The 26,948-nt window shown below is 40.3% G+C and overlaps 1 protein-coding gene across 5 annotated transcripts in view; it reads right to left on the bottom strand.

Moving 5' to 3' along the window:
* Window positions 1-256: 256 nt before the first annotated feature.
* Window positions 257-26,948, bottom strand: part of EYA2 (EYA transcriptional coactivator and phosphatase 2) — a 90,231-nt gene continuing 63,539 nt past the window's right edge. For all 5 annotated transcript variants that reach the window (XM_065754555.1, XM_065754553.1, XM_065754556.1 and 2 more), the window contains exons 10-16: window positions 14,764-14,853; window positions 8,444-8,502; window positions 5,912-6,072; window positions 4,910-5,024; window positions 4,186-4,307; window positions 3,825-3,925; window positions 257-811 (exon numbers count right to left, since the gene is read on the bottom strand). In XM_065754555.1, the coding sequence (XP_065610627.1) occupies window positions 731-811; window positions 3,825-3,925; window positions 4,186-4,307; window positions 4,910-5,024; window positions 5,912-6,072; window positions 8,444-8,502; window positions 14,764-14,853 (729 nt within the window). In that variant the 3' untranslated portion in view covers window positions 257-730. The remainder of the gene's footprint in view (window positions 812-3,824; window positions 3,926-4,185; window positions 4,308-4,909; window positions 5,025-5,911; window positions 6,073-8,443; window positions 8,503-14,763; window positions 14,854-26,948) is intronic.

Genomic DNA, 26,948 nt, shown 5'->3' with positions numbered 1-26,948 from the left:
TTTTCCCCACCCAAACCGAGATGGCAGCATAAGGCACCGTGTAGACACATGCACAATCCACAGACCATCCATGTAAGATTTAAAAACACAGCTATAGTTCTTACCCACAGTCCCATGTGTCCTTATTATAAATGTACACAATATGATTTTCTCCAGATACTGTCCTGGAAGAATGAACTCTTAATTTAGAATGGCAGGACTTTCCCCACCCACCCGCCCCAAAAAGCCAGATTAAAAACACAGGTACAGAGCTTAATACCAGAGTAATGAGATTAGTTCATAAATTAGAAAAATACAAACAAAACAAAAAATCAACAGCTTCATTCCTATCTGCAGAAGGTCCGATGTGATATGAAGTGTTATGCACAGAGTGTGCTCACAGTCTTTAATTAATGTCCTCTTCCTGTTTCAAAAGCAAGAAAACTGACAAGTAGAGCCAAGGCTTTTGGGGGGTTTTGTTGATGGCCAAGGGCAGTCACAGCTCTGCACGCCCAGCTTAAACTCCCCACAGTTATCTGAAGGCTTTTCCTCTGTTCAAAGGAAGGACTTGATAGAATGTGCTTTGGCTGTAAGGTCTTAGAGGCTTCCACTGAAAGGGTTCTCCTTCAAAAAAAGAAAAACTGCAGTTGCTGTGGGATTTTTTTTTTTTAATAAGAAATTGCTGAGGAATAGGTGGAACCGATGTAACAGTTTGAGTGGAGCCCTCACAGTGCTAAGATGTTGGGGTCTGCTACAAATATTCAAGTTCCAGGGCGTGCCGAAGAGCTTCCAGGTCAGCATGACAAGAGATTCTCCAGAATGGCATGTTGTGCTAGAGTGAAACCAAAAGAGGGTTTTTTGTTTGTTTGTTCTGCTTTGTTTAATACTGAGATGAAAATAAATTCCTTAGTTTGAGTTTGCACCCTCCGGAAGACAGCTTTGTACCTGGCCGCTGGATGTCATGGTGTGACAGGCAGGGAGGCTCAGCTTAGAGAGAAGGGAAGGGAGCAGGAAGTTTCTGTTGGAGATACATTTCTGTTATGCGGAAAGGAAAGAGATCTGCCACAGTTTGGGAGATGGTGCAAATGTGAGCAGACTTTCTGAGAGTATCACCCATTAAACTTTACCTCCTTTTTCTTCAGGAAATAACTAAGAACGTTTCTAGAATTTCAGTACTCCTAGGAATAATTTTCTTGCCACTTAGTGAGGTTTGCCTACAGCAATTGAGCTATACAACACAATCCTCTCCCACAACATGAGATCCACTACTGAAAATTGTTGCCGGTGCATCACTGTCTCAATCAAATCAAGCAAAATAAAGTTATTAAAACTTACAGAAGCAAAAATATAATAACATAGCATCAAAATGCTTTCAAACAATTAATTATTTTTTCCAAATTAACTGGAGCAATAGGAACTGCTTTTCCTAGAAAGATTTAGAGATTTTCACTATGGATCAAAAGCACAAAGCTCATGCTAGCCCTTGAACTTTACAACGCTGTGATTTTCCAAAATACTATCACCTGTACAGTCGGTTATAACCATGCAGTAGCAAAGGTACACAAAGCCTTTACTGACAAAGCTTGTTCTCTTAGTGTGGGAATCATATCAGAGTTTATCACTATAAACACACTACTTCTGAAGAGAAAACTTTGAAAAAGCTTTAGAGAACATGTCCTTCTTGGATAGATGGTTCAGGAGAAGATCCTTTTCCAAGTGTACCTACCTATGTAAAAAAACCTCCAGTGTTTCCAGATGTTTATTTTACAGAGTGTCTGCTGACACTCCCCTGATGTTTACAACTCAAGTTTCCCTCTGCTATGTTGCCTATGAGTAAACCAATGTTTCCTTCAAGCTATTCATCACTGTGGGTAGAGACAGCGAGCAAACACAGATATCTGAAGTGATTGAAAACCATTGTTCTGCAATTTCATTTTAAGGAGAAGAATTATTTCCTTCTCCTTTCCCTTCCTTTGGTTGTTATTAACCTCGTCCATTCAATTATCTGTTTTTCATTCTTTAAAGAGAAGAAAACTTGGGCCTCTTGGCCAGTCCTGCTGTTCAGTATTTACTGATTTATCACTCATCAGACAGGTGGGGAAAAATGACCCACTAAAGAGATATTATCAGAGCTGTCAGCAAAACAGTGAAAGACTCTTTGCGTGCCTTCCCCTTGCCTCACCCTCTTTTTTTGGGGGCAAGACTCAGGTGTGGCTAATGATTGTCATCAATCACAGGAAGTGACAGCCCAGCAAAGAATGTGCTCTGCAAATGGGAGGGCTGCTAGGAGGGTCCTTGAAATCCTGCCTATACCAGACTGTTGTACCTTCCCCCATCTCCATACTACCAGGGAGCCCAGCAGCCTTTGATGTAGTCATGTTCACTGACCCACTACCTTTAAAGGATGGCACTGAGCTGTCAAAAGCAGCAGGCTATTGTCACTTCATTCCCAGTCATGCATTTTGGACCCATTTCTGAGGATTCCTTAACCCTTTGTGAACTAGAGAATTCCCCGCAGATTTGGCTAGTTTTCAAAGGGGGTGGGATTTGTTGTTTTTATTGGCAAATTAGCCAGTTTGCTGAATATGGGCTCATGCAGTCAGGTCCTGCATCTCAATTCAAGTGCAATGTTCTTGAAGATCAACCACATTTCTGTAGTCATAACAGGAGCACAAGACAAGATGCACCAGGACATCTTGCAATTGATGCCTGTTATTAACAAACTGCGTTCCTCTCCCTCTAAAGCTGAATAGGGATTCCAGGTAGACTTTGGTTCCAGAGGTGAGGAAATAAAAACTGTGGCACTTCAGTTCTCATGCTGTACTACTCTCTTTCAGCTCTTCAGCTTTTCTCTCCATGTCTTTCTACTGCTTTTGTGTTTCTCTGATACAGTCATCCTGTAGGTATGGCAGAAGATGCACCCTGCTGTATTTCTAAATCCTTTTTTATCCTTCCAGATCACTGAGGGCATGAGCTTTAGTCTTATTAAATTTTGCTTTAGTTTCTCCTAAGCTCTGGGTTCCCAGCTACTCTTCTATTATAATCTACTCCAAACAAAGAAGCTTCAACTTGTCCCCAAACCTGTTTCCTATTTCCCAATGAGTGAACCGTGGACACTAATTACTGGAGATCTCAACTGGATGCACAGATGAGTCCATTTGTTTTTTTTCTACAGTTACTTAGAAAGTGGGCCACATCCATTCAGTAAGCATGATATGTTACTGAGCTGTGCATGTGTGATTCCTGACCACATTGCTTTCAGTTTCTGCTCTATTTTGAATTCAGTAAACCTTCCCTACTTCGTTTCCCATGTGAAATTAATCATACTGGTTCACAAATCATAAATAAAGGTAGTAGCTCAGTAGTAGTCCCTTTGGTGTTTACTGTAACAATATTATGTCCTATGACTTCACTGAGTCATAAATATAAATATAGGTATGCATACATGCTTTTCTAATAAATCATTCAGAAATAATTCCAAGAATTTTGAATTTACAACCCCCCCCAAAAAAAAAACAAAAAAAAACCATCTATAGATCAAAAATTGCTTGTCTGAGACCACATCCTGGAGTTTTCCTTTTCATGTGTTTTAAAGTGATCTTCATTAAACAAGAATGATTCCTGGAACATGTGACAGAAGAGCTATCCGAAAAAAATCACTAACTGCCAAGATGAGGGAATTTACAGTAAGAAATTGCTCATGAGATTAAGTACTTTGTTTTTTAAGAATTGAGACCCATTCTAATCTGTTTCAAATTGAAGGAGCTTCATGAAGTGTGTAAGCGAAGAAACAGTCATTGAAAAGTAAGTTTGGAAGAACCCAAGATGTTGTCCACAGACTGTACCTTTTTTGCTCCCTGTTCCTCTTCAACACCATCTCCTATTACAATGTACACGGCTTTCCTTCCAAACCTTTGCATTATTCTTTCAAAACAGCTCTCTTTTCCTGAGCAACAGAAGAGAAGACATATTTTATCTGGATGCATATAGTAAGTGGAGCTGATATTCATTTATTGGAACTGATGTTGCAAACTAAACTTGCTACATTCCCCACTTCTTTTTTTAATTAGGACCCAAATGGGTCTTAATCTGAGATGGATTCTCTCATGAGAGCTATGAGCCCTTTATCAGTTGAAGAACTGTGCCTGAATTAGGGACAAAAATTCAATCTATCTTTCGGTGAAGCCTAAGTTACTTTGTTCTTACCTGTTTTTGTTGCACTGTAAATGTTTTCGATTGGGAAGACAGTGCCTAGTCCGTAGAGAAGCACTTTTGCCAGAGCTGGTATCAGCTGAGTTGTGGTGACCAACACATTCACACAGTTAGGCCTAGGAAACAAAAGTCAGTAGAGGTGGCAGTCTGTTTTTTTCTCTCACCTTAAACTGAATGGCAGGAAGCACACATTTCTTGCAACCACAAGTTTGCAAGGCACTGGAGGGTTATGCAACTAGAGGCCAGTAACTTGAGTACTGATAACACTTCTTTATTAGTGGAATGACAAAAACTGACCACAATCCAGCAGTAGCGATGCGGCCTTACTGCACGCCTGCCAGGACCTATTTTGCAGGAACCTAAACACCATGTAGGCAATGTCCATGCTTTGACTTGAGTGAATGTCTCCAGGGATTGAAGGGCCCTTTCCCACTCTCTTGCTAATCTATGCCTGTGAAAAGTGTACTGCAGATGAGGTAGGCAAGGAAAGGTAAGAAAAACGTGTGATTGCTTTTCTTTTCTTCTTCTCAGTTCATCATCTCAAGCAACTCCCAGCCCTTGATAATACAAGTCTGACAAACATATGCAGACAGGCCTCCCACAGGTTTGGCCAGCAAAGTCCTATAAATGTGTCCTGATTTGTGTAGAGAAAGGGAAAAATGGAAAGCAAAGGAGATCCTGGATGAAGCCTGTAGGCAGTTCTGTAAGCTGCTCTTACCGGGAATGTATCAAATTCAGCGCCTTCAGAGCATGTGTGAGCCAGAGATCAGTCAGCGCTTCGAGCTCTGCTCTTAACTGCAGCCAGGTTTCCCTCTTAGGAGCTCCTATTAAACCTGTAAGCAGGGAAAGCATGTTTGCAGAAGCACAGAAAGGGAGCAGCATGCTTCTGTAGGTAAGTATGCCAAAGACCCCCTTCTTGTGGTCTGAATCCTACTCCTCCCAGTGCCCTTCTCTTATCACTGATGCAGGCTGCTTTCCTTTGTTTCAAGGTATGTAAGCCCTGAGTGCAACACACTCCTATGGAACTAGAGCTCAGCTTCCTTCCTCTCCAAAGGAATGGTATCAATTGCCTGCAGTCTGCAGGCTCGCATTAAAACATCTTTCTTGGAGTTAGCACAAAGCTCATATGGGAAATGAGCAAGTGGACAAAAGAACTGTGTGCAGGGGTTGGTGATCTGAGCTAAGAGAAGCCTGGGGCCAAGAAGGTCTTTTTTCCTCCTGAAAAGCTGTGCACCATTTCCAGTATGTGTTGGTCAGGTATTTCTCCAACAGTGACAAAAGTCTGTGGTGATATTCTTAACTTTGCTTCTTTCTCTTTCTAGTCAGAGACTTGTCACTGATGTTCTAAAATAGAAGCAATGCAATCTCTTGAAAGAATTGCTTGGAACAAGCTGAAATGAAAAAACTCAGGGCATCCTGACATCTTTTGGTATTGTTTTTGGGGAGACAGTAGAAAGCATTCAAGAATGCCTTCAGATAGAAATCAGGCCCGTGTTCAGACTTGAGTCCTTGATCCACTAAAGCAAGTATTTAGCATAGCTTTGGCAAATCCTATACATAATCCTTATTTCAGAATGACTGATGAAACATTTGTTCAGCTCGGTGTTTAAGTATTGTTATCATTATGCTCTCTGCACCTCCTCTGTAGCATATTCCTAGCAGGGTCAGAAGTGTTTGAGAGGATGAAAGGCACACTTACTGCCTGGCAGCAGACACGTACCCCCGACATTGTTTTTGTAGGTGTTGTACATCTCTTTCACCCGACGGTAGCGGAATGCTAATTTCCTCATCCAGTCAACTCCTCCATGAACGCCTGAGCCCAGACATAGGTTTGCACTGGCAGCTGAACTGTGAAAGCCATCTGCAGAGAAGTTATATGTGCTAGGAGAAGGAAGAAGGGAAGGGGAGAGGCCATTATAATTACAGTCTACACAACACCAGCAGAGAGTGGAAACAACTGAACAGAAATGTGGAGACAGCTGGCAGCACAGATGTATGCAGGACACACTGTACAACAGTGGAGTTCACCACTGCTGCCTGCTATCACTCATGACCCAGAAATGTGTGTGCCACCCTGCGTAATGCTACTCTGCAACATGTAATTCTTGTGCGTGCAAGAACAACCAAAATTTCTAAAAGGACATTTGTGGCCTGTTATTTTTCTTTTACTCAAGTGATTTATTTCCAGGCTAAGAAATAAAGCAGACTGCCAGACCCGTGATCCCATTCAGACATCAGCATCACAGGGCTACTTGCACAGATTAGACAAAAATGTTCTTACTGTGAACACAGTGCAGGTTCAGTGCTTCCTGCCAGTTCTGAGGTTCCCTACGGAACATCTGACTGTCCTCACGTCACTGAAAATCCTCAACTGCCTCTAATCCAGGCTGCTAAGGTAACTAAAGAAATATTAAAATCTTAAAGGAATTCTGATGTTACCTTGCTGGCTGCTTGACTATATTGTTAAACATGCTCTGAACATGTTAATCAAGGGGAAAAAAAAAAAGAAATCACCTGACTCTTAAATGCCTGCAGCATATAATGCTTTTAAAACAAATAAAAAGAATTAATACTTCAAAGCAACTCCTGAGTAATTACTACAATGAATGGGTACTAGTGACAGTTCCACAACCACCCTAAATATCTTGGAAGGCAGTAGTCCTGTGATCTATGAGCAGGCACTTGTCCCTGTCTTGAGTCTTCCTTGATGTGCCTTTCGTTGTATCAGTGTAAGCATTCCTTCAGCTCTGACATGAATCAGAACAGGAAACTGTTACAGCTGAAAGATAATATACCTTAAAACAAACAAAAGCTACTCTTCAGATGGACCGGTTCCCTGACTTGGAAAGAGGTAGTACCAGCTCTTGCTATTTTAAAATGTTTGCTGGGTGACGGTGTCAGGATGGGTTTTAGTGCTTCAAAGAATGCAGTGGAAGAGGGCAGCTGCAGCTCATGGGACAGTGTGCTGTCACAAACCCAGCAGGGACAGGCAAACTCTGAACCAGAACAAGGAAAGAAGCAGAAATGCTCAGTGACACGGACCTAGCCTTCTTGGCTGCAGCTTGAAGCTAGCTGAGCTTACTGTGCCTCTGATACCTCACTGGAGGAGTGGCCAGCGTCTCTTTGTTCACATCCTGATTCACTATGCAGTAATTTCCCCTTCTAGAAAGCCCTGAGACCAATTTATTTCTGTATTACAGCATCCAGACAAGTTTAACAAACTTAACATATTTCAGTCAGCCCAGCTACATTCCCCATACAGACAAACCATAAGTATCTGAGAAGTATTTTCTGCAACAAGTGAAACAATTTAGGCAGGGGCTTTTGACAAGATTCAAAATATACTATTAGTTCATGGATTTTTTTGTTGTTGTTCACTCTAAGTAAATAAGTGTACTGATTGAGATAAAGCCCAAATTAGTATTTTAATCAATGCCTCAACAGGTATCCAGATTAATCTGCTTACAGTCCACTGGAGCCAAAGGAACTAAACATGTATGTGCCAGTTCAGAGCATTACAAAGCAGAAACTATAATTTCAGTTTCGGCAAAAAAAAATTCTGAATGTTCTCTGCAGAAGGAAAGAAGCTTTTTAATGATGCCTCCAGTGTGATGATTCTGCACCAATTTCTCATAACAGCCATCCATAAAAATACAAGCTATTAAGCCTTGTATAAGCTCTGCATATCTTATTTTTGCACCAATGGTAATTACTCTGCAAGCAATATTTCGGGAAAGGTAAATGTAATTTTACAGAAGTAGTTTTTATGGATATGATTAACTAACTTAAGGAGGTAATAATAATATTTGGTACAGTTTTGGTACATGTTTATAACTGTAAGAAGGCTCTGGCCTGGCAACGTGCACAGTTCTTACTAGTAAGCCCACTTCAGCTGGGCAGTGGGAAACCTTTCAAACTGGTTTTGAAACGATTTGGCAACACCTGTGCCAACTGGCTGGCTAAATCATATCAGAAATAGTGCAGTTAGACTGAAGTTCAGCATGATTTTTAAACATTCCCTAGAATGATTCAAGGCTCAGCAAGATCAGGGCTTTACAGAAGGCAGAGGCATATTAATGTGTGAACAGAAACTCTGTTCTCCTTCTGCGTTTAATAACTGCAGACAGCACAGCATGCAACCAGTGAAGGTGCACAGCCAAGAAAGATTTCTTTATACCACTGACCAACCCCCTGCTATTTTCAAACAGCTGAGACTACCTGACCTGTAGCTTCCAGCCTGGAGATCCCGTACCTTAGATCTTGACCATTATCATCTGATGATACATCATCTATGTGGATCTGGTCACAGTCCTGAGGAGCATATGAGAAAAGGATACATCAGTAAGGAAATGTTTTGGAAAAAAAAAAGAAAAGAAAAAGAAAAAGAAAGGAAAATGTTTCATGTAATGAAAAAATACTTTAAGGATAATGTTAAGATAAAATCTTCCATGTTGCCATACAGTCTAGCATAGTGTAGTCAGTTAATTGTTACAAGTACTACAGAGCACTTGTAGCTTGTGTAAAAAACTAATCGTGTCTGTGTGCTCTTATTTGAAGACATAGCAGTTCTTGTGTAATATAGTAAATGAACTCCTTCTCAAGCAGACAGAAGGGAGAGAGGATGCTTGTTCTTTAGCCAGGAAAACTGTATTCCGTAAACTTTGTATATGTGGTAAGGTACAGATTTGTCAGCCTCTCCCTTTATGAAAATATTGCTTTGGACAGGAGGTGTGTGTTCACATAATTACAAGGGGAGAAGATCTGTCTCTCAGAAATTTCCAGAGACGTCTGTCCCGCTGGTGTTATTCCAGTGTGCACTGAGAGAGTTCAGCACTCTTTGGTGTGCAGGGAAGCTGTGTTGTAGCACTGAGAGAAGGCACCCTTCCATAGCTTCATGCCACAGACACAGGAACAATGTGTCAATAAGGAGGAAATCAATGCACAGGAAATTTAACCAGAATATATACTTGAAGCATGAAATACTCGTTCTAGATCTTATCTTCCAAAATTCTTCACTTTTTGAATCATGTTTCAAAAACTTGCTATTTCTTTCCTAGTGTTAACATCATCATTAGACAGCAATCAGTAAGCTCCCCCCTGCCACCTTATTATCTGTGATCCTTGTTGATAAGGACAAAACCTGATAAACACTATGCTTTGTTCTGTTAATTCAACAAAAGCAAAAGCACAGTTGATAAAAGGAGTCTTCTTCGAGGTCAGAAAAATGGCAGGTAGATATCCTTTCCCACGTCAGTATTTTGTAATGTCTCTGTGTAAACCACACAGTTTGTATTGTATTACCTTCCTACACAATTATGAGCTTTATGAATTATTTTAAACTAGCCCTTTCAAAAAAGGCAAAATCCCCCAAACAAGTAACCAAGGTTGATATCAGTGGCAAAATGTCACAGATTGCTCTTGTCCATAATACTGACATTTTATGCAGCTTTTATTCTAGACAATTCTCCAAAAGCCATCCAATTTTATCTTGTTCTGGTCTCTTTAGTTCCCTTCAGCAGTGTATTGCTGAGGTGTGTGCTCTGTGTAACTGAAGCCAAGCAGCTGAATAGCAGATTACTGCTGGCACCTCTCTCTCCTTCACCCACTGTCATTTTTTAACCTCCCCCTCCCTATAGCTGTTGTGAGCCATGCTGGGATAATATTGATGCAGCCCACTCTGGTTCACTTGTGTGATACAGGGCATTAAGTCAGGGGAAAGGTATGTGTGGAGGGATCTGTTTTTCTCATTTGTGAATGAATTGTTCTGTACACTGAAGTGTGACAACAGTAGCTATCACATTTCTGACTTCATAAAATACCATGACACTCGGTGAGACGCTACCTCATAGTCCACCGGCCGAGCCTATCAGGTTACTGGGTAAAGCACGGGGAAGCTGGTTAAAGCAAGAATGTGGACCATGTTTTACTACTTGGTTACGAGACTCATTTTTCATTCTTGCAGAGTGTCCTTGAAATCTCAGTGAGCAGGGAACCAGGGCAGGATATCTGGGCTGCTGAAAAGAAGGTCCAGATTGTCTGAATGAAGTCTGCAATAGAAACTGGAAATCACAGTTTCCACATCTGTAGACTTTTTAAAATGATATTCTACGATCTCAGAGGTACGTGATCTGTGGCATGTGCAGCCTGTAACTGAGTCAAATGTGCGAGACCTCAGTCAATCCTCCCAGCTCCTGGAATTGACTGTTTTTATCGCTGTGACATCTCTAGGCCAGCCTGCGATACATGACCTGTCTCCAGGTGGGATGAAAACCCTGAACGTGGGCTAATGCAGCTTTGAAATTGTACCACAGGCTCAGAGAAAGCCTCTGCTGCCTCCTTGTGAAATACAAGCTGTTCCCGAGGATGCATGGAGAAACTCGGTTACCGCTTATGAATGTTCTCAGTGTATGTCTCTCAACACGTGTGTTGTCCATCTGTTTCAGGACTGTGCTAGATAATTTTTAAAAAACACCTAATGGATTCAATGATTGGTTGAGCTTGCATCACTTGTTAAGACTGGGGGTGAGGGTTAACAGTTCCCAGAACATAAAACCTCCGAGGACAGCTCTGAAAGACAGCAATCTGTAAACATGCTAACCCATTTATTTGTTAATTCCTCATCCTCTCTTGGTCCTCCTTGTTTTTCACACCTGTTTTTTCAGAGAGCTAGGCAATATCTCCAGAGGGACTGAGGGTGACACAGACTATTTTTTAGCCAGTGTTGTGCTGTGAACAAAATGAGTCTGGGAAAAGAAATATAACTCATAATACCCATATTTTAGCTTCTCTGTGATCCATAATCTTGGGCAATTCCTATTCTCAGGATCTAACCTGTCTGTACTGTTGCAACTGCAAGCAGAGGTGATGTGGCTGATAAGCATGTAAGTGCTATGCGAGTTGGTTAATTAGTGTAGGAAAAACACACATTTACAATTTGAAAACATGGCTCAGCAAACACTGGTCCTTGCTTGTATGTGTTGTACTGCTAACAGTCTCCAGAATGGGATGATGCTTGTGTCATAGTGTGCCTTAAGCACCCTTGTCAAACTCTGGTGTCTTGTTTCCTTGTTACAAGGCAGCCATGCCACCAAAATGTGCTTCTGCAAGTATCAACGTTTCCTCACCATCCTGAATGAGCCTGAAAGAAGTCCAGCTTCTAAATTCTGCTAGTCTAGATCTTGGGCTTCTCCATTCACCCACCTGCCCTGAGGATGGATGATCAGCCTCCTATCCAGCTAGCCTGAGGCCTGGACTGAATCTGATAAAATTGGCCTCTCTATTAGACTGCAGTAACAGGAGAGGGTGAGTTTAGCAGTTTATTTGAGTGGATCTGCTGGTTCTTCAAGATTCCCACTCGCTGGCGTAGCAGGCAAAATGCTCCTAGGCAAAGCACCTAGGAAACAGTTGCCTGAATCCTCTCTAGAATAACCCTGAAAGCATATAAACTCCTGTCAGAAAACAAAGGTAGCAGGATCATGCTTGTGGTAAGGGTGAGGAGAGCGCAGAGGGGAAGAAAGTGGCCTGACTTCTTGCACAGATCTGGCATGGTTCTAAAGAAGTAAGCTCTGAAATAGCCTGCCATTTATTTTTCTGTCATCTGCCGAGTTGACATTCTGCATCAACTGGAATAACTCCTCCTCTTGCTTTGTAACCAAGTTTGTTTTCAAGGCAAGAACAGCAAAACAAGGGGCAGCTTAGAATTTGGACAAGTTGATGGTGTGTTACTATAGAGGAAAACACTAGTGCTCTCTCCTGATTTCCTCAGCCCTCCCAAAATGCCTGAACCAGGCTATGGATTTATGTCAGAGAAATGTTTTGCTATAGTTAACATTTCCTGACAAGAGTAATCTTGTTTTAGTCTTGCACAGTGTGACTATCCTACCACTTTCTCAGTTACAGCTTCTTTCACCCTTATTCAACTCAGAATACAGCCAGAAACACTTTCAGCCCTCAATGGCTTTACCTTATTTTATACAGTGTTATACCACATGATGGTGCTAATGTATATGGTAAGCCTCGAGGGTCTAAAGCTGAATCAGCTTCTCAGTGTGTTCTACTCTTTTTCTTCTACTTTTTTTTTTTTAAGTATCATTCTCTATGTCTTTTTCAAACTGAACACTTGTTAATGTACAGTCCTTAAATATCACTTTGCGAATACTCAAACTTGACTTTCATTTACCATCCAATATTGAAAGAATTGGATGTCTAATGAACAGGGAAGGATGTCTGCTGCTAATTCTTCCAAACTTACATGGCTTAATTAAATGGAAAGTATATTACGCAAAGAACATGCACTCCTCTTGAATTCTCCCTCATTCCCCATGTTGATTACTTGAAAGCATTCAACTAAAAGCAAAACACCCTGGTCTGGTTTTGGTTTGAAAAAATCTTGGGTTTGTTTCACTTATCAAGCATGTACAAAAAGGAAAAACTGTGAAGTTTCAGTAGAAAATACTCATCTTTTTCCAGCTAGGTGGGCCCATGCTTCATCATTTAAAATGGTGCTGAAGAAAAACTCTCAGAATGCTCTCTTCTTTTTTTGCTTGTATCTGCTCTGGCTAACTGGAACACTACTTGTTTTTAAAATGTCAAGTTTTTTATGGCTTTGAGCCATCCAGGTCCAGCTGCCAAGTTCATGTTTCTCAATCTAAATGTTTTTATTTAGCATCTTTGTGTAGCCCAAGCTACTTAGAGGCAATCTCTCTTTACTATTTTGCTGAACAGATATGTCTTGCAGCATCCATCTCTCTTCCTACATTGGAGACAAAGCCCAGATATTTTGTAGAAGGATGACTTCTAATTGGAGAAGCTATGCTAAATTTCAGCTTTTTACCAAACTAGTTCTTACTCAGTTATGTGGTCCTGCTGGAATGACAGTCTCATCTCTAAGGGATTTCTGTTTAGCTTTGGCTTTCCTTAATATCTAGGAACCACAAAAGATAAAAAAGCATACTGACTTCTTTTTAATTAAACCTTAGCTCTACTGTAGTGGTTGAGGAACTTAAGAGGTCAGGGGAGACAAATCTGACTTAAGGAGGCTGCTTCTAGCAGCCAAAACTTTTCCTCACTGATAGAAGTGCAAAATTCACCTTAGGCTAGATGATTTGCTAGTTTGTTTCATGCTTTAGAGTTGTAAGTTAAACAAAGAAAAAAGTTGTCAAAAAGTTTTGCCAGGAGGGCAAAACTCCAGATGGACAGAGGGTTTCTATGTGGCTTTGTGCAAGATATGGAGCTTCGCTGCACCATATGTTGAGGTCTCATGAGTGAAAAATACTGGTTTTGATTGGAACAGGCTCCCCGGGGCAGTGGTCAAGGCAACAGGCTGCCAAAGCATTTGGACAATGCTCTCAGAAATAAGGACTGATTTTTGAGGGGCCTGTGTGGATCTAGGAGCTGGACTCCCTGATCTTTGTGAGATCTGTCCAACTGGGGATATTCTATGATTCTATTAAATATTATTGCTGCTTAAACAGCACTTTTGACTTCCAAACAGCATTTCTCTGTTCTTTTTTCTTGGAGAAAGACTTTTTCACTTTCTACTTTATGCACCCTCTTCACAAACTCCTCTTTATAAAAGAAAAAGATCTGAAAGAGGAAAAATCTGTCAATTCAGATAATTCTTAGTAAATGAAATCACATATCATAATGAAATAGGTGTCAGGAAAGGATGCATCTCCCATAATGTGCAGAGCAACACAGTGCTGTTGGGTGATGTAGGAGTCAGAAGTCCTTACACCAGGTACAGAAAATGTTCTCCCATTTTACCCAGCACAGAAAATAAAATCTTACCTTTTCAAGTAAAGAGGAAGACTACAGAAGCCTGTCAAGGGATGCCAGATCTTTCTCCTTAGACTTTAAGGTAACCCACCCTAGTCATTCTGTAGGTGACTCATTCAGACCACTCCTACTGATTCCAAATGCAAACAGCTTTTCATCAGCACTGTACAGCTGTTTCTCAGCTGGTGACAGAATTTTGCCTGCATGACTTTGCTTGGATTTTACTGTACATTCAAAAGGATTTTCACTTTATAAAAAACTTTATATTTATGTAAGACATATATAGTCAGATCTAACCATACTGCAGACAGGGAAGAATTTTCCCTTTTGGTCTTTCATGTAGAAACTCATATAATTTCATCCTGCAATATTCCTGTGCTTCAGCAGACCTACTCCATCCCTGTGTGAGGAACAGAGCTTTCTCAAGAACAGAAAACACATTTAAAACCTCTGCACTGGGTTGCAGCTAATTGCTAACTGCTCCATGGGATCTATGCTAATTTAGCTTAATAAAATTATTAGATAGCAAATTTCTAAAGAAGCAGCAGTAATGTCCTCGTTATTAGATTTAGTAAAACTGCCAAAAGCCATCACTGTTAGTATGTATTTAGAAAAAAAAGCCTTAACAGAATGAAGATGTCAAAGGGACAAAGTATGTATGCTTTCAATATAAGCCATCTAAGGGCCATTTCTTTGGGGTCAATAATGAAAGTTTCTTGGCCAGAAAAGCAAGTTTGTAGACCAGATGCCAATGATTAGAAAGAGAGACACTAAATAAAATAAGCAGCTACATACCTCCAGGTCATTAAAGAACAGATGTGTATCTGCAAGGTTGAAGATCATTTCTTCCATCATAAGACCTATCCGCACAGACGTTGTCGTGTCCTGTTGGAGGAGAATCAAGGTTGTTGTTTTTTTTCCATTTACATCTATTTCTTTTCTGGGAGGTGGGAGATCTCAGACCAAACACAAGATCTGCACGTTTCTATTTCTGAAGATGCGTTCATTGCAATATTTCATTTCCCAAGTGTATCTCAGCATGATTTTCCCATCCTTTCTTTTGCTCTCTCATGTAAGCAAATTCTGCTCTTTCAAGGATGTATATGGCTCACCTTATACATTTCAGCCTGCACATACAGATGAATTTAACTAGGACATTTAAACACTTGAACTGTTTCAGTAGGTTAGTCCAAAAATTGATTTCCAATGGCATCAGCACTGAGTGGTGAGGGGATAGCTATGAGCAACAGAGCCTGCAAATAGTGGCCCTTTCTTGTCTCTGTCCCTCAAGTCGTCCATAAGAGGCCAGCATTTTTCTTTACACACGAACACGGACTTCCAGTGTCAAGCAGAAACATAGCAGAATTTGAAACCAAAACTCAGAAGTTCAAACCTTAAGTCTTTTTCTCAAAAAAGTGCAATCAGACCAAGCCGACTGGACTCACTGTTCGGGCAGTAAAGCTCTCGGTCCTCCATGCTGTCCCTTGGATGGGGACAGTGGCCACAGAGCTCATACAGCTCTCAACTTAGTGCTTAAAGCTGCTCAGTGGGCACTGGATACAGCTCTGGGGATTTGTTATTCTGAAATACAAATACAGTCAGGTGATCTGCTGTTCCCAGCCTGGTGCACTACAATATTGCATGAGTCTCAGTCGCTTGTCCATGTCTCTCCCCTGAACAACGGACCTTCTTCCTAAACTCATAGCAAAAACATAAAGAAATTCTGAGGCAAACTATATCTCTAGCAGAACATTTTGTTATTCATTAAATACTTAAAAATGCAAGCAAAAATAGTCTATGGCAAAACACTCAGCTAAAAAGCATGATGTCTGTTCAAACTAAACAACAGACAACTTGAAAAATCAGCATTCCCACAACAGGCTTTTATTTGTAATTCATCTTCATTAGGACAGGGATCTCTCATCTTTATGTTTATGTGGGTGGTTTTCTCCCATTGATGTTACAAGCCATGTTAAAACAGGGCAGATTTATATGTAGACTTTGCTCTAATTTTCTGCAGATTTCTGCGGAGTCATACTATTGTAGGACAGGACAGTAATTAATTAGTTGAGGAGCTCTAGAGGCAGCACACTGTTTGGAGGATGAGTACATTTCAATCAACCTTTGTGGCAGATGCTGTTGACATGGATGGCGTATTACACGCTAACCTAATTATTACGCATTCCTGATGTAGTTCTCTTTAATTAGAGCAGAGTGGCTGTGGTTTCAGCCATGTGTGTGACTCAGAAGCACTGTGCTCATCTAAAGAAAAGCCCAGTCACTCATGTTTAAACATGTTTCTCGCTGCCCCTGAAGGAGGGACACTCTCTCCTCTGGGCAAAAAGTAAACTGCAACAGCCTTGGCTTGAACATACCTAATTTTAAGCCCTAAACCTTCTCCCCTGACGAGGCACAGGGACAAGGCACATCTAACCCTATGTGGGCCCACGCAAGCAGCACTGAATCAAATTTTACTACCCAGATGTAGTTACACGGGGGAACTGTTCTGAAGAAAATATGCTGCTAAGAAGAAATTATTTTGTAAAATATTTTTTAATGAAGCAATTTATTTTTATACATTTCAAGGATCATTAGCCTTTAAACCTATTTCAGGAAGTCTCATTTGTTGGTATCTGTCATTTATTCTTTATGATTTGTCTCTAGATTTGTTGGTATTAATCACTAATAGAGAATAGGAAACATTTCCACAGTGTATGAAGTTACTTTCTCTTAAAGTAAACAATATGGAAATTAAACCATAGATGAGAGGGGAATATATATATATATATATATATCTTTCTCCTGAGATAGAGAATATGATGGAATTAAAATAAAACTGAAAAATGTACTTTACCACCCAGAGGGGAAGTTGTTTGGGGAAATTATTTGGCATCAGTGCTCTCACAGTATGGATATTTCCTCTATAACAAGGCATACTTCCAAGTCTCAGGCTGATAAAGTTAAAAGGCAAATCAGCACTCCCAGTAAGATATAGGTGTCTAGAGGCAATGGGCTAGGGTTCCACTAGCAGTTATTCACTTGCATTACTGTTGCATCCTGAAGCACTAGTTCCAGCTCTGAACCCCAGTGTGCTCAAGTTTGTACCCACACAGAAGAAGGGCACAGTCCCTACCTTCAGCTTGCCATTTAAATGTGAATAAACAGGAGAATCAGACAGATGAGAAAGCACAAAAATGACAAAGATGCATCAATCAGTGCACTGCCAAAATTCTCTGTATGCTGTATAAAGATTTGGAAAGAGAATTACAATAATTTTATTTTTCTGGAGATGTTAATGAACACTTCCCAGGCACAGAAATCCTGCAAGACTAACAAATGCCACTATACTGCAGGGGATTCCCTCCTAGACTGCTAATGCCAGTGTTAGAGCAGTGCGAGTTTAGCAGAACAATGTAAGATTGCTGTGTCCATGTTGATGGCCCCTGCTATAATGTGTCCTGCCATAGGAAAAGTGCACCCTGGAGCCCTAGGAACAAACTTCCTTAATAGCAGATGTAGCCAATGTTTCCTGAGGCATGTGAAGCCCAAGGACAAAAGCACTGCAGACAGCTTGAAATCAAATTTCCTCCAGGAACCACTTTTTACAGTGAAAACAGATTCATTTAAAACCTCAGCCCTGCGTACTTGGTCAGTAACAAGGTCCTACCCCTTTGCTCATCTTTGAGTCCTGCTTTCACAAACAAGGACAATGACAGGCTGGGATAGAAAACAGGCAATAAACTCCTTTTGTAAATAAAACCTCCAGTTCCACAGTATATTTCTGTGTTTGTCACCTCTACAATGGATGTTGCTGGAGCTTCCTTCAGCACTGAATATAAACAGCCTCACAGATTACATTTTGTGCTTGCCTCTGGTGCTCAGACATGACGAATCAGGCACCCCAACAGAGCTCAGCTCCTGGCCTGACAACACACAGCCTTAATAGACTTCTTCCCACCAGCTGGATGAAATAAGCATCACAGCAGCAGTACTCATTTCAAAATATTTGTTCCCAAAGATCTTAATATTTCTCTCCTCAAAACACCTTTTGCTTCCACTTTTAACCATCAAGGGTAGCAGTTTCACAGCTGCCCATTTCTGCTCATCTTGAGGGAGACGACAGGTAAAAAGCCCCTGACACCCTTTCATAAATTATCAAAATGTACAAAGAAGACGACGTGCTCTTTTTTTTTCAACCTTTTTGATCAAGTGTGGTTGCCCTAAAGAGCATCCTTGGACACGCCTCCCTGTTTTGTCTGTCACAGCTGTGACAGGGACTGAAGTGCTCTTGTCTACTGCTGACAGCATTGTGAATGAGATAACTTCTACTGAAAGTGAGGCACAGCTAACTCTCAGCACTGTATCTGCTTGCCTGGGAGCAGTTTTGCTGTTCTTTCAACAGACTGCCCTACTAGAGGAAAACATGGAAAACAGACTGTGAAACACTCCACAGGGGGAGGAAGAAATGTCCATTCATGTTTTCACAGAATCACTGGGGTCGGAAGGGACCTCTGGAGATCATCTAGACCAATCTCTCCACTGTTTTCTTTCAAGTCCCAATAGCATGAGTGGACAATTTTTTCTGAATATCACTTTAAAGCTGGCTGGTTGCATGCACTGTTCCTCTCTGAACCAGTTTTCTAGATCTGAACTGCATGTTAAAATTGCAGTTTTAGTTCACATATGTCCTACATACTAATTTCATCCTAAAATTAATTTCACTTTCTGCTTTCATTTTCCCCACTCATTTTGAGTAACGAGATGACAGAGAAGGTGGCTAAAGGGAGCCTGATGAGCAGCCTCCAGTCTGTCCTTGCCTAAAGATGGCTTCCACAAAGACTGGAGATGAGCATGCAACAAGCATTGGACTGAAGTGGGAAGTTCTGCCATCAGACCACCCTGTGCCATAGCAAAACAAAGGCAACACGATGTCTAGACCCATCCAAATTAGCTTTAATCTACCTAATGAGTGTACAAATAGCTGCGAATATTTTGCAGCATGCACCGTGTAGAGCCCTGGACACTTCTTACTCAAGGGCTAAACTATTCAGAAGCCTACACTGCCCTATTTTCACTACTACACGTAGCATTACCTACAAAAAGTCCATTAGCCACATTTAAAACTGCACTGTCAGCATCCTCCCAAATGGCTTGGTTCAAGGCCTTCTTACCACTGCTCCTGAAACACTGAGCTGGATTTTTCATAAACTACTTACATTTGCCCTAAAGTATGCATTAAAAGACATGTATTTGTTAACACCTGCAGCTACTACTAATCCAGCTGGCTGTATGTCCACAGCCAGCTCTCCCCTCTTGTACAGTGTAATTGTGAGAGGAAGTGAGACGCAGAATTATCTCTGGCAATCTCTCAAGTGCAAGTCGCTCTCTCCCCCAGTCCTGGCTCCAAATCAACCAGTTTCAAGCCTCTGCCTTACAGGTACCCTGTTCAGACTTGCAGACCATTAGTAAAGGAGCAAAGCTCGTTCCTATGAGACAGATAACAAATCAGCTTGTTGTCTGAGTCTGCTCCTATTTAGTAAGGTGCCAATTAACCCGACATTCAAAATGGTAGGACAAAGTCATCCTGAACATAGATCTTGAATTCAGACCTCCCTTTCCCCACCCTAAAAAAAACCCAACAAAAAACAAAATAAAGCCCTTCTATTTAAAACCAATCAGTTTCTTTAAATCCCTGCCAAATACCTGTTTATGCCATGAGCAAATAATTACTTTTCTACAAGGAAGAAAGTATTAATTAAGAGTATTCATCAGACTCCTATTCTGTAGGGTTTATCTGCCACAGGTGTCAGCCAGAGGTGAGAGACGGATTAGTACACAATCAAGGGCTTTTCTAAGTTAAATCTCATCCTTGTGGTTAGCTGTTAATAATGAAGTTGTCAGCAAAAGAAAGAATTTAATAGTTTTAATTGAGTTTAATTACTTGGAAACTCCTGAAAAATGGACCAGCATGGTTGTATAAAATAATAACAATAAAAAAAAGCAAAGACACAAGTGCCTGGGCCACATGTTTGAACAAAGAGAGCCTGTAAGAATAATCATTCTTTGGTTGTAACATTTTATACCTTGATCAGAATTTGAGACATGAGCCAGGCTTTCCCATAAAACAGGAATATTAACCTTGCACACCAGTTCTAGTTTAAGTCTATGTCTCTTTGAGCACAAGAACACATTTAGCTCTTTTACTAGACTTAACTAACTTAGTTTTGTTTATCTTTTATTTAATAAAAGCTGATTACTGCTGGACTTAGCTTTTCAGAGCTTTCAAGTGAAAAAGTGGGTATTTGTGAGAACAGTTGTTTTAAATACCCGAGTAGCTACTTTGGAAGGGACAACACTTCAAACGTTTTGACAGAGGATTGTTATTATCACACAGCTTTCTAATTTTCAAGCTTTAAACTTTTGGGCCCCCAAAATGAAGACATATCCTATTACCTAAACATTGCCATATCCAAGTTTATCAGACAATCAACTGAATTTTCAGTGCAATGCTGTGATAGTTCCATGCTAGATAGAAAGTAAAAGTCAATTATATTCCTTTTTTCAGATACTTTTTGCATATTCACCACTGCTGTGATTTAGAGGACACTTTCAAGGTATTGCTTATTATTTATTGAAGGAGTGTGCTTCCACTGGCATATATCTGTTCAGAAATGGAGGGGTACTATTCTTTGGAAACTACGACAATAAGCAAACCGGAACGTCAGTAATTAAATCCTCATATTCAAGAAGCACAAGGAGGTTAAAAAGGTTCTCTAAATGAACTATGTTTAGGGACAAGCAGTAATAACTACTCTAATTTCTCCAGCATCCGAACCAGTGAGTTCTGAAATTGAGTCCAGCCCTGTGGGAATAAAGTACTTAAATACATTTTAAAAGCTGGATCATAATGTTTGAAAACAAATGGAAGCTATTTTTATTTAGTGATTGTAGTGTGTCTGTCTGGGATGTAGTTAACTTTTACCACAGCAGCTGCTAAGGAAGGGGAGTGAGAAAGTTGCTGTATGGTACTTCGCTGTCTATCAGTGTTAAAGCACAACAGTTACACGAAACGTTCATGAACAAAAGTCCAAAAGTAATTTCTTTTTATCAGGCAGGGCATGAAAGTCAAAAAAGAGGGGGAACCGACACCAAACACATCTTCACTGCCTTGCTCTACTCACAGGAAAATCGCTGTATTTCTATGGAAGCCCTTGATAGCTCTGTGAAAAATACAAAACCCCTGGAAAGCTTGGTGCAAACACATCATGGTGTGTAATCCGCAGCACAGCTGCATATTTTGCACATGCAACTTCCTAATGCAAATTATGTTCCTTTTGATTTTTTTTAAATATATTGTTCTTCCCTTTAAATCAAAAGTCATGATTCAGTGATACTGTAAAGCAAGTTCCTTTTACTCATGCTCGCTTGACAATCTAGCATTGTTTCTGCCATAGATTTTATGTCAGAAATAATCCTTTAATTCTTCCAATTGCCACACATGCATTTTGCTTAGAAAGCCCTCAGTTCATCTAAGCTCTAGTACAAGAGGTTACATCTACATGAGCTCAGAGCACCTCTCATGCCCAGCATCTAAGCTGTCATAGGTCTGGTTTTGCCATTTCTGCTGCTGCTTGAGCGAGTACAGATGATAAACACAGATGTTTGCTCCTGAAATACACATTTGAAATAATCAAATGACTGGAATTATTTACTCCCTTCTCTCCAGTAATGAACTAATAATTGATATAGCAGCATGTCTAAAGTATCAGACTTTTTTATTACCTGCAGTGATTGAGCGCTTTTTTAATTTAACTTAAAAAGGCATTAAATACAAGGTTTAGCCTCCAGTGGGTAAAAAAAATCTCCAACTTCCTCAGAAAATCCTTTCCAAATTGTATTCATCTTGACTTAATCCATGATCTACTGGGTGAATTAGGCTCTGTTTGTTTTGAAAATCTATTTTATGGAGTTCCAAGGACTGTGTTTTCCTTAGGAAGGGTTTGTTCTGCCTTTCTGACCAGGATGCCTGCTAGCAGCCCTCCACACAGGCCTCTGCAGGTTTTTAACATCCCAAGGTGCCCCACACATATGACTAACAAAATGTAAATAAACACAGCTGAGCCAGTAAGAAATTGGAAGGTTTTCTCATTAAAGAAATAAAATAAACAGATGTCCTTAAGCACTTTGGCTCATGTTTGTCAAAGGAATGGAAAACTCTCAGATGTTTGAACAGCAATAGTGATATAAGGCCACATCTCAAGTGAGAGAAGAAGAAAAAAAGCAACACCATGGCACTTTGAATTAACTAATAGTTCTCAAGGGAGGGTGCTTTTGATTTGAACCTTAGCAACTTCTACAAATAGTTTTTAACAGCCGAGCAATAAAATGGAGTTTTATTCCTTCTCAGTTTGTAAAATAGTAAAGGACAGATTTGGCCATTAGAAGCATGAATCACCATCAGATTTGATTAAATCCCTATGGTGTTTCAATCAGGTTCTGCCTTTATGGTCCTGTGAGAGAACAATGTGGGGAAAAGTACAGGCTACTTGAGGCAATCCATGGAAGTGGGTAAAAAAGGAACAAATAAATAAATCAACTCTTTTTTTCAAGTGCCTCAACTAGAGCCAAGCAACAATTTCTGAGTGATTTTTTTCTTTACATTGGTAATGATAATTCACTTAAAAGAAAACTTTTTGTAAGAAAAGTAACTGTCAGTGAAACTTTTGAAGGTTAAGATTTCCTAAATCTACATCGCCAATTCTGCTGAGAATGAGACAGTCCAGGTCAGAGTGCTGCAGATATGACATTCACTTGAAATGGAAGGAAACTGTTCTTAGGTCCTGATCTCAGCTGGGCCAAGCAGCAACTCTTGTTACTCTACCCAGGTCTTGAGGCTTCACTACTGCTGGAGGACTCTTTCTCAGACCTTAGCATGCCTGTGCCACTGCAAGTCCCTCAGCAGACAGGCAGAGCCTGCGTTGGATGGCTGGAAACATCAGCACGTGCCCTGACTCTACCACACTGAAACACCTCAACCACATTTTTCCACCTGGCTGCTTAGAACTTGGAAAAATCTATGGCTTCCACTTCTGCAATGAAAATTAATGCAGAGACAAATGGCCTTTACATCAATCAAGTGTACAGCAACTCTACGGCAAACAGCAGCTACTCTAGGCAAAGTGACTGACCACACAGCCTAGGCTCACAGGAACATGGTGTAATACAGTCAGTCCAAACACCTTCAGTTAACTAAAATCCTGAACATGACTTTGCATTATTCTGAACTAAAACTGAGATATAATTGCTGTATTATTTTTTGTAGCATGTTTTTCCTAATTTGAGCCACTTCAACAGTGAATAATCTCAAAAGCTGTTACGCTTCTTACAGGGAATTTTATAAATCTTAACTCCCAACTATCAGCAGATCCAACACAATTCAGCTATTCAGTCCTTTGTATTTATTAAATTTAGTTCCATGATTTCAGGGTAACTTGCATGAAAAAATGAATTCTAACTGGACATTTTACATTAACAGCATTTTGACACTAATACCCTGACGATGTGATTTATCAAGTGTACCAGCACAGAACAAAAAAGGCACATCCTGGGAACAGTTCAAAATACCGAGAAAAACCACTAGCTTCACACATGCCCTTAGCTAGGAAAAACAAAGCACCTTGTGCCCCTTTTCTTTTTTATACAAGTCTGAAAAGCAAGAGAATTAATCTGCAATATCGTTATTTAAATTTCTCTAACAGAAATAATACAAACATTTTTTAATACTTTGACAACACTAATTATGGAGCATCCATGCAAAGATTTTAGTCAAGGAAAAGGGAATAGACTTGGGCTTCATTTTGTTACTTACTTGGCATAGGTGTGCTTGCAATCTCTTTTTATTGTGTCTGAATTAATAGTACCAGAAGAGTATTTCTGCACTGTGCTTAGCTACCTCAAACAAGTGACCAAAGCCTTTTGATTATTTATTTATTCGATTTTTAACATGAAATCCCAGCAGCAGTGTAACAGATTTTGATCCATTTTTCCCGATGTATTTCATTAATGGTATGGCAGGCAGATCTTTGCAGACACAGTAAAGACTGCAGCCATCTTCCTGCTGAATTATATGTGCCCGGGGACTGAAAGGCCTGGGTAGGCAGCACACTAAGGTATAATGATGGTTTATGTATGTTGTGGTCTCCAGGCACTTGGTAAATATTCTGCACCCAGACAACGATCAGAAGCCGGCAGAACAGGTTTCTAAACCCTCCTGAACATAATATCCAGGGTTAATTGGCTATGGAAATTTTTTTCCCCCTTTTCTTTCTCAGATGGCCCCCTGCTAAGAAATGAAGGGGTAGAGAGATACCCTCAGGTCTGACAGCCTGGCTGCCCAGGTCAGTTAGATCATGACTCTGTATGTTTGTGCAGGTATGCATCCATTCAGCTATGGGCAAGAAGGCAAAAGGAGATGTGAATTCATAGGCCACTCACTGCCGCTATAAAGGCTATTTTGCACTGACCGTATGGGAAAGACATTAAGGCCAAATGTCTGATGACTAATCCACAGGATGTAGCAAAGAGTTCTGATAAAGGGCACTAAGAAGAGCAAAGCCGTTCATTCACGTTTCAACCCTGAGAATTTTTTTGTGCTTTATTCTCTGTTTATGCTCTTTGCAAAGTATTTTCTAAACACCTGAGACCAACTGTCCATGCTCTGAAGGACCTATATCTATGGGATGGACCACAGAGATTTTCCTAGGTGAGTTTTATACTAGACATAAATAGAATTTTCACATGAAATCAAGTCAGAAAACATGCAGTGGAGGATTAATTACCTTTTTATGACATCTTCCCTTCACTTCCTTTATGTTCTTTTTGTTTTTCTCAGAATCATATTTTTTTGGACAGCTCCCTACTGCTGCCACGAAGGAAGGACCAGCACGTGGCTAAACAGCACAGGAATCTAGTCTCAAATCTCTGACTTTAGGTTGATATTCCTTCTCCCCTTTCTGTCCTCCCTCAGAAAAAATCACCCGAGAATGAGGTATTATTTTTCAACTTTTTCAACATCATAGTCCAATTTTTGGAATGGCTGCACAGCAGCTATATCAGCACAACTGACAGAATGATACTGAGACATCAGTGTTGGTCAGGTGTACGGTGAATATCGTAGAAGCTGGCACATTTTCTTGAGGAAGGCCATCAGGTGTGAGATTAAATTCAAAGCATAAGCATGACTAACCACAGATGTGTGAATCTTTGATGATCAATCATAGGTAAACATAGCAATTTTAGGCACTGATACTTTATTTTGAGATTAACACTTTCTATGTTATTCACATACAATACTCTGAAGCACTAGTAACTTCTGGCTCAGTGCTTCACTTATACTTCACTGTTAACTCAATTGAACATTTCTGAATTGAGACACTAGCTAACGATTCCCAGGACAGCCTGTCTGAGCATGCTCTATTTTCCTCTTGGTTTAAGGTCTGTTCTAAAGCCCACTGAAGCCTCTATTTGTCTTTGGATCAAACCATTAGCCTATAATACTTTTATAACACAACCATTATCTTGTAGAAAAGCTCTGTGGAATTTAATACTGATGAAACCAATGAAGAACTATGAAAAAGTCCTACTGAAAGTTCTCAAAGAGCTCACTGTAGCTTAACAGAGAAAGTGATTCACTCATTCAAAAAAAAAAAATCTGTTTGTACCACTCTTTACTTTATACATTTGTACAAAGGCAACAGCCAAGATAATTTTGTTGTTTGTAGCTGTAGAGGCCTTATCAAACAGACAATCCCAGTTTTCCCTTTTCCTGTGCTTTTCTCTCCCTATTCCGTGTTGTAGGTCACTGCCCCTAACGTACTCTGATGGGAACATCTTGGACATCGATAAATGCTTTTGATAAATCCTTTCTGGATTTCCCTGACTTCACTTCATCCCTACATTGTTGCTACAGAAATGAGCAAGAGCTCACAGGCATTGTGGTGACAGGTTCCTTACCTCTGCAAGTCTGTCACATCCCTCAGTCCACCATTATCTATCCCCAACCCCACATCCCCTCAGCTACAGCAAGAGGCAGCTGATGGAGAGAACTGCTTCAGAGGTTTTATGCTAGGACTAAACATACTCCTACAGTTAAGGGAATTCTCCATATGCTATTTGCAGCCCTTACTCAATTCTAAATATGACCACATAGCAAGTCTACACCACCTAAGTTTGTATTTCCTGATTCTGCCTAATTCTTTCTATTTTTTGCAGGCAGTAGGTTTGAGCTTGCACATGTATACCTCAGACAGCCTCATTCATTACGTTCCCTGGGAAAAGTAACCGCTTCAATTACCTTGTACAACATGGGTCTGAATAAATCCCTGCTTGGAAACACATACTTGGTTTTCAGAGGGTGCTGCTAGAAGTGTTAGCAGCATTCCAAGTGCTGCAGTAGACTTCCACACCACAAACACCATTTTATATCCTTTACAACTGCGCACATCTAACAGCAAACAATAAATCTATCTTACTAATTACACATTCAGCTTGTTATAACTGTCGTAAAACAAGTACAGCTGGTAAAGCCATTAAATGATGTCAAATCATATTTCTGCTTTCTAGAGAGAAGCAGGGTTATTTTCCAGTCTCCTGATGAAGCTGACTGTTCAAAGCCATGTGTGGAAACAGCTGCCAACTAGGTCATCCACCTTTAATTAGGTAATGATATTGTCTTTTTTCCTGCCCGTTTAGAAGTGTTTGACATTCTGTAATTCCAAGTGACTTAAGTGTTTATCATAAAAAGCTGCCTTAGGAAGAAATTGAAGCACATGGTACTAAAATTCAAGACCAAGCATTTTCTTCTTAGCAGCTAAATTCGGTCTGTTCATACACAGAGAATGTTGCCTAAAAAAAAGTAATTGCCAGTGTTTCAAAGGGGGTAGCTGAAGTTTGGATAGTTAAAGATATGGTTCCTAAAACCT

Source organism: Cyrtonyx montezumae, unplaced genomic scaffold (genome assembly GCF_038088225.1).
Source record: "Cyrtonyx montezumae isolate F1298 unplaced genomic scaffold, pur_monq_1.0 scaffold_9, whole genome shotgun sequence".
NCBI lineage: Eukaryota > Metazoa > Chordata > Aves > Galliformes > Odontophoridae > Cyrtonyx > Cyrtonyx montezumae.
The sequence above is the reverse complement of the archived record's forward strand: the minus strand, read 5'-3'. Positions and strand labels throughout refer to the sequence as shown.